This window comes from Erpetoichthys calabaricus, chromosome 2 (assembly GCF_900747795.2).
Source record: "Erpetoichthys calabaricus chromosome 2, fErpCal1.3, whole genome shotgun sequence".
NCBI lineage: Eukaryota > Metazoa > Chordata > Cladistia > Polypteriformes > Polypteridae > Erpetoichthys > Erpetoichthys calabaricus.
The window spans coordinates 97,818,311-97,826,852 of record NC_041395.2 but is presented as its reverse complement, the minus strand read 5'-3'; the positions used below and the strand labels follow the sequence as shown (position 1 = coordinate 97,826,852).

The following is an 8,542-nucleotide window of genomic DNA, read 5'->3' as shown; positions in this document are numbered from 1 at the left end:
TATTGAAGTTATGCTTACTGCAACTGGAACACAACCTTAGACTGGAGGAAGTGCTGATCACTAGTTTTGGATGTATTATCAGAACCATGTCACATTTTGTCAGACTCATTGATATTTGCTGCACTTTATATCCATGGCTGAGAATTAGTTTGATATTCAGTTTGCCAAGAGAAAGTTCTATGTACACTGGAATTTCTTCCTGTTCTCTTTTGAATTTTAAAATTAGCATTCAGACAGCTTAGAACCTTATAAAAACAAAAACCTATATATATGAATATATAGCGCATACTCTTGCGTATTTGTATGTATATATGTGTATATAGCTTTATAAGGTCATTATTATCCTGTTTACAGTAAAGTTATGCATTTTGTTTTAACTATACTGTATGCGTAAACGAGTCCAGCATTTTAAGAACGCTGATAGAACAGCACAAGAAAAAACAAATAGAAATGAACGGACTTCAGTTATTGTTCTGAATCTTAACTAAACTTGCTATGACATTTGAAAATTGCTGACCATCAAAAGATCTCAACCAAACTGAAAAAACAAAACTCTACAAGTTTGCAAATATCAGATAGACATCTTACCATTACAAACAATGTTACTACATGTAGTTACAGGTGCCTCCAAAGACTATTCTGAGACATTAATACATTTGCAATCAAAATGTTAGTTTCTAATATTACTTCTTCTTCTTTTAGGTTTGACTTCTAAACTGGAGTTATACAAAAAATATTCAATTTTTTTAAACTTCAGTGTGCTAAGTTTTGACGTCCAATAAAGTTTTCATTATAGTAAACTAGAAAGTGAATTCACTCTGTGGATTTAGCAAAATGTGTGACTTGTTTAACCATTATCATGGTAGTTTTCTCTTTTAGCACTAACTGTTCCCTTTCTGTTATTCATTCTATGCATCTTTCCACTCATATCTAGTACTTTAGTGTTTTGCAAGGACAAGGTCAAAATAATCCAATCAAGAGTAAACTAAAATGATACATTCAAGACTATGAATGACATTCTCCCTGCTGGAAACTTTTTCTTACTTATTCAAAAACAGACCAATGTCCTCCATATTTTCTTTGACAGCATGTGTAATTTTGCCATCATTCCTCTCATTTTAGATACGTTACTTTTCTCAAAGTTTCATCTTGTCAAGTTGCTTCTCTCACTATAGATATACTTTTCAGGCTCCACATACCTATCTCACAGATGGCATCTTCACCCACTTTTATTAGCAGACGAGAAGTATACAGAATTTATATCCAAGCAAATCGATTTTTTTAGAGACAAACACATCCTTGGAGATTTCTGCAGGAATACTCTGGGAAACTCTGAAGGGTTTCTTAAGAGGGCAGATTATCTCATATCTTACCCACAAAAATAAATCGGAAACCAAGAAGGTATCAGAGCTAATCAGTGAAATTTCCAGAATAGATCAAGAACATGCCAGCTGTCCAAGTGAAGCACTTCATTGGAAAAGACAAGCTCTGCATTCAGAACTCAACCTCTTGACAACTAAAGAAACAGAACAACTCATTTTTAAATCAAGACATCATTAACTGAACATGGAGAGAAAGCCAATAAGATTTTAGCTCAACAAATCCACAAGCAGGAAGCTCACAATGCAATCCCAGCAATTACCAACACAGACGGAGACAAAATCATTGATCATAAAAAATAATGCATATATTTAGAGACTACTATAAGTCCTTATACTCTGCTGAGTTTAAAGAAGACAAGACACAACCTGATGCATTTCTGGATGCATCACAGATACCACAAATAGATACTCTTAGTGCAGTGGAACTGGATAAACCTCTGGCACAATCAGAATTACTAGATGCTATAAACTCACTTCAGAGTGGGAAAGCAGCAGGCCCTGATGGCTACCCTACTGAATTTTACTTTTCAGTCTCAATAATGTTGCTCACAGACAAGATGGACTGTTATACAGAAACCCTTGACTCAATATGGTCAGATGGCCAAGGAAGGGCAGAGGGCCAACAGGTTAAGTATTTAATACAAACATACATTCTGCCCATGTAAGCAGGCTAATAAAACTAAGGAAAATACTATTTAAGTAATGGAAATGCAGAAGAGATTCCCTGGTTCTTTAAATTTTATTTTATAGCTGCTTTTCTAAAAGTTATATTTAGCAAACATACCTTTCATGCACAGATAAAAATGGCAAATTCTTTTGATTTACATGGCTCTTGAATAATACTGACAAAACAATGAACATTAAATAATTTGGACACATGTCATTAATAATACCATTTTAAAATCTTTCTATTTTGCAGGTTAAAAAAGTGTCAAATTAAAGAATATCCATGAAAAACATTTTACTGCTGAGCAGTTTCAAATAAAACAATACATTTACATGAAAACCAACAGGTCAAATTTCCAAATTGAAAGTGCAGATCTTGGTTTAGCTTTATCTACACCACAGTCTTAGAAAAGGTCAGAAGCTAAATCCACAAAATTAATGTAGATTTGGACTCAAACGCAGATCTTTACTTTCCCCAGATTACACACACTGTGTGTTTATAATTGTAAGTTAAGGGTAAGATAAAAGGCCATCAGTCATCTTCAAGTACATTTGTTCAATTAAGCTTGCTGTGACCAGAGGAAACGGTCACATCTTTCCAGCATTGATTGTAGCAAAGCCCTGCACAAAACAAAACATATTTCCAGTGAAAAAAAGATATTTAATACATTTTGAAAACTTTAAGACTTTTTACTATATGCAAAATCCAAACTTTTTCTTCTTTCTGTTACAATGGCAAATCAAATGCAAATCTAAAGAGCTGCATAAACCAACTTATGTTTATTTTGGAATCATTCATTCACTCATACTGTGGGAACTCAAGGTGTTCCCTAGCCATCTGGGAGATATAATCCTCCCAGTGAGCCGTGGGTCTTCCCTGGAATCTCCTCCCAGCTGGATATGCCCGTAAAACCTCCACAGGGATGCGCAGGGAGCCATTCGTATCAGATGCCCGAATCACCTCAAGTGGCTTGTCTCGATACAGAGGGTCAGTGGCCCTACTCCTAGCCTCTCCTGGATGTCTTTTGCTTCTCACCCTCTCTCAACAGGAGAGCCCAGCCACCCTGCGGAGAAAGCTCATTAGTTATTTGTACCCATAATCTCATTCTTTCAGTCATTACACAACGTTCAGGACCATAGGTGAGGGTAAGGACTTGGATTGACTGGTAAATTGAGAACATCACCTTCTGATTCAGCTCCTTCTTCGCCACTATGGATTAGTGTAGCAAACCACAAAACTGCGCTCTATGCTTCTATCAATCTGTCAATCTCACCATCCCTTTTCCCCTCACTCTTGAACCAGACCGTGAGGTACTTAAACTCCTCCATTTGAGGCAGTTAACTCTCACCTCATACTTGGGGAGGACAGTCCAACCTTTTTCCTACTAAGGACAATGGCCTCAGATTTGGAGGTGCTGATCCTCACCCCTGTAGCTTCACACTTGGTTGCAAACTGTCCCGTTGCATGCTGGAGTTCACAGCCGATAAAGCCAACGGGACCATGTCATCTGCAAAAAGCAGTGAAGTGATTCTAATGCTACCAAACTGGACACCCTCCCTTCTCTGGCTGTGCCTTGATATCTTGTCCATGAAAATCACAAACAGGATAGGAGACAAAGCACAGCCCTGGTGGAGTCCCACACCCGCTGGGTACAGTGCTGATGTTTTTCCCACCCAAGTATGTGGTCACAACTCTCACTGTGATTATACAGGGACCAAGTAGCCCTTATTAAGGGCCCCAGAGCCCTGTAGTCTCCATCACCCTCCAAAGAATCCCTAGAGGAACACGATCATACACCTTCTCTGCCCACAAAGCACAAATAGACTGATTGGGCGTACTCCCGTTACCCCTCCAAAATCCTCATGAGGGTAAAGAGCTGGTTCAAAGTCTCCTTTCCAGTGCATTGGCATAAAGCTGAGGAGTGCGATCCCCCGATAGTTGGAATCTCAGTAGTTACTTTCTAGAGATGAGCTAATTATACAATTAATTTACTAAAGTAATGTTTAGTCTAAACTGGGGTTTACATCCAAGTACAGGCTTTTAAAAAACAAATGTATAAACATACTGACCTCTGTCGTTTTTCTGCTACTTTCAAGAACTCACACACTAATGCAGACCTTTCAGAAAGTTCTATATTTAGGCCACATTCCTGCAATATTTCAAATGCCCGTTCTGGTCCTGTTGTCCGAGCTAAAAGAAGAATCATATTCTCCAAACTGGTACGACTTGACCAATCCACGACACCATTTACTTTTTCACTCCCATTTGGAGATTCTGGCTCTTCTGCTTTATGTTTTGCAATCTGAAGAATACATTTCCACTCATCTACTGTTTCCGGTAATGCACCTAGAGAGAAAGGATGAAATGAACGACTTGGTATATGAAATGATTACTGAAACTATTAAAATAGTGGTAGTGCAGCAGTATTTTGCGACAACATTAAAATTGTGACAAGGAAATTATCTAAACAAACAAACATTATAATCAGAATATTCACCATTAAGTTCTTCAAAAAGACTTATATCATCCAACCTAACAATAGCCGAAAATACATCCTTTTTTCTTCCCAGGTCCAAACATGTCCATAGGTAACCAGTCCAAAACCTGTAAGATATTAACAGCACAGATTTGTTCTCCTGAAAGAATGTGATTATTTCTGACTGTTTTCCCTTTTCTATTCTTAAATTGCACTCATGTTATATTGTCTATTTCTGTATTCAGCTAGTTTTTTTTTTGTATAGAATGAAGTTTTACCATGACAACTGTTAGAGACTTGAAAACTGCATGTACAGTAGGTAATACAGTAATCCCTCCTCCATCGCGGGGGTTGCGTTCCAGAACCCCCCCCCCCCCCCCCCCGCGAAAGGTGAAAATCCGCGAAGTAGAAACCATATGTTTATATGGTTATTTTTATATTGTCATGCTTGGGTCACAGATTTGCACAGAAACACAGGAGGTTGTAGAGAGACAGGAATGTTATTCAAACACTGCAAACAAACATTTGTCTCTTTTTCAAAAGTTTAAACTGTGCTCCATGACAAGACAGAGATGACAGTTCCGTCTCACAATTAAAAGAATGCAAACATATCTTCCTCTTCAAAGGAGTGCGCGTCAGGAGTACAGAATGTCAGAAAGAGAGAGAAATGCAAACAAATCAATAGGGCTGTTTGGCTTTTAAGTATGCGAAGCACCGCGGCACAAAGGTGTTGAAGGCAGCAGCTCACACCCCCTCCGTCAGGAGCAGAGAGAGAGAGACAGAGAAAAACAAACAATCAAAAATCAATACGTGCCCTTCGAGCTTTTAAGTATGCGAAGCACCTTGCAGCATGTCGCTTCACGAAGCAGCTGCACAGAAGGGAGCAACATGAAGATAATCTTTCAGCATTTTTAGACGAGCGTCCGTATCGTGTATCGTCTAGGTGTGCGAACAGCCCCCCTGCTCAATCCCCCTACGTCAGGATCAGAGAATGTCAGCGCAAGAGAGAGAGAAAAGTAAGTTGGGTAGCTTCTCAGCCATCTGCCAATAGCGTCCCTTGTATGAAATCAACTGGGCAAACCAACTGAGGAAGCATGTACCAGAAATTAAAAGACCCATTGTCCGCAGAAATCTGCGAACCAGCAAAAAATCCGCGATATATATTTAAATTTGCTTACATATAAAATCCGCGATAGAGTGAAGCCGCGAAAGGCGAAGCGCGATATAGCGAGGGATCACTGTATTCCTTTCAGTTATGTGTAATTTTGTTAGGGGCTCTTCCTTTTTTACTTTTATTAGTTTATGTGTATTTTCTGTTTATTTATGTTTTTTTCTAAATATTTAGAATGTATTTCTTTTATTTCTTGTAAAGCACTTGAGTTGTACTTTTTGTATGAAAATGTATTGTACAAATAGATGGTGGTAGTGTTGTTCTAGACGTTTCCTTTTCCACTTCTTCATGATCTTACAGCTGCTTTTCTGATTGCTGACAACCACACAATACTACACAATGGAACATACTATTTAGGCATGTGCTCCTTCTTTCTTCAGAGACTTGTATTTGGTAGTAAGCAACCTGTCTATAACCTCTCACTTGTAATGTTCATCAATGTAAAAGTGCTTGGTTAATTTCTTGTTAATATCTAAATGTTAATTGTTACGTCTTGTCTGTCAAACTCAACATAATGTTCTCAACTTTCACTTCAATGCAGCAATGCCATGCTCTACAAGAAGTTTTTTGTGAGTTTCACAACAGACTTAGACAAGCTTACTGCCTGCATGGATGTCCACTAACTTACTACACCTGAATACAAGCAAAATTTACTGCAATAACTTGGTTTCAAACAGCAACTGCAGTCACTGTGGCCTTTCAGGAACTGAACTGAATCTGATACTCCCACCCCAAGATTAACAACAAGGTTGTCCAATCTGAGGCCTGAACTACCACAGCTATTGAAAATTTTCAGTAAGCATGAAAAGATTGATTCCTGTCTTTTATTACATTCATGTTTTAATTAGACACAAGTAAAAAAACTGTCTCAGTCTTGAGACACTGAAATGTGAAATTTACTGTCAAGCACCTTATAAGGTGAAACCACCAACTGGCTCCAGAGTGGGGCCCCGGTGACCCGCGACCGGGCAAGGGAAAACGCCGTCCAAAATTGTTTTTCTTCATAGGAGGTTTGTTTAACCGCTCTTTGTCTCATCCCTCACCTAGGACCAGTTTGCCTTGGGTGGCCCTACCAGGGGCATAAAGCCCCGGACAATAGAGCTCCTAGGATCATTGGGACACGCAAACCCCTCCACCACGATAAGGTGACGGTTAAAGGAGGGGACCAACTGAAATACTTTTTGAAATTAGGTTGGGAACATGCACAGACAGCGCGCTGTTACACCCACCTTAGAATGTGTTTAAAAGATTTTTTGAAATCTCATAGAAGCAGGGAGATAAAACAACTTTTTACTACTAGACGATACTGAACACCGGTCATGTTGCTTATATTTCTGGAAAAAGCTAAGAATACCAGTCTTGGGACATTTCAAAACCCTCTACAGAATGCACAAAGCAGTAAAATGAGAGTGAATAAGAAAAAAAAGTTGATTAAAACCAAGAAAGCAACATATTTTTAAAGACTGATTTAGGTGAAAAGCTTCAACCAATTGAGATCTTTCAGCACCATGACACAGTTTTGTGATTGAGCAGCAAATGCATTATCTCTTACCCTCCAAATGGGTACCAGTAACCACAACTTATCACCTATAACTATGGACAGTCAAAATTGGTATAGATTTTTCTGGAGAATAGCAAAGTAATAACATGTCGTATTTGTCATTAGGTAAGCTGCCACTGTCCCTGATAAATGTCACATTATTTGTGGTATAATTCAAGACAAAATGTTATGAATCTGTGTACCTCCAGAAATAATCACATTACAAGATTAATTGCATTCGTTCACCATAACACAGCATGTATTACAGCAAGAGTAAATTTCAGATCTTTGCATTATTACAGGAGACTGTTAAATAAAATTATTTTTTTTAATAATTCACTGAACTTTTGATGTCTGTAAGAGGATGGTTCAATTACAACTAAGGCTTTCCTTCTTTAGCACTGACATTCCTGTATAAAACTAAACTCAACTTACAGGTAACATAAGAGGTGGACCTTTATCTCTTAGTACGTGTCACTGTACATTTACTTATTGTTTGTCATAAGCAATTCAAATGAGAATGATTATTCCCTTCAACAGTTTCATGCTGCATTACTGTTTACCTTATAATGACAATGAACAATCTACAAAAACGCACAAATCAGAGCACAGTCCACCAATGAAATCTTCTCAATGACAGATAAATAAATGGATAGATTGTTTAAAGAATGTTAGAATGAAACTGAAATATTATATACAAGCCCTGTGAATTCTGAGTGAATAAATCTACCATCATATTTGGGACCATCCAAAAGTTTACATAAATAAAAAAAATAAATTACAGCACTTTTGTGCAATGATTTGATTGGCAGCCACAGACCTTTTTTAAACAGGTACTAATAAAGTTACCTTAGTAAAGTGCAGGGAGGATACATAAATAAATGCAAATTTCTTTTAAACAAAACTTCTCAATACTTTCATTTCTATTTTAGAAAAAAAAATACTTTTGAACTCTTCCTGCTCTTTTGTGTGTGGGTGTGTTTTTTTGTTTTGTTTTTTTTTTGTTTTGTTTTTTTTACTGGATCATTTGGACCCCTAAATACATTATCTTTCGATTTCCTATGAATAAATCCAAAGTTTTTTAGATAAGTGGCTACTGACAGGTCTTTGAATGCGTTTTTTTTTTTTTTTTTTTTGTGTAAAGCAGCACGCAAAAAACATACCCATGTGATTTGCAACTTTCTGCAATTTTTTCTTTGTCAGACAAGCTACCAGGGAGTTTAATCAGCAGCTTCAAAAGTTGCCCATAGCCCCAGGGAAACAGGTGAGATCGAGATCTGCAAACAAAAATATATACAATAACCAG

At 37.6% G+C, this 8,542-nt stretch overlaps 1 protein-coding gene across 3 annotated transcripts in view; it reads right to left on the bottom strand.

The window, feature by feature from the left end:
* Positions 1 to 2,102: 2,102 nt before the first annotated feature.
* The window catches only part of hps5 (HPS5 biogenesis of lysosomal organelles complex 2 subunit 2), a 58,135-nt gene continuing 51,695 nt past the window's right edge, over positions 2,103 to 8,542 (bottom strand). For all 3 annotated transcript variants that reach the window (XM_028794182.2, XM_051923199.1, XM_028794184.2), the window contains 4 exons: positions 8,400 to 8,513; positions 4,547 to 4,653; positions 4,119 to 4,395; positions 2,103 to 2,669 (listed from right to left, as the gene is read on the bottom strand). In XM_028794182.2, coding sequence (XP_028650015.1) covers positions 2,609 to 2,669; positions 4,119 to 4,395; positions 4,547 to 4,653; positions 8,400 to 8,513 — 559 coding nt within the window. In that variant the 3' untranslated portion in view covers positions 2,103 to 2,608. The remainder of the gene's footprint in view (positions 2,670 to 4,118; positions 4,396 to 4,546; positions 4,654 to 8,399; positions 8,514 to 8,542) is intronic.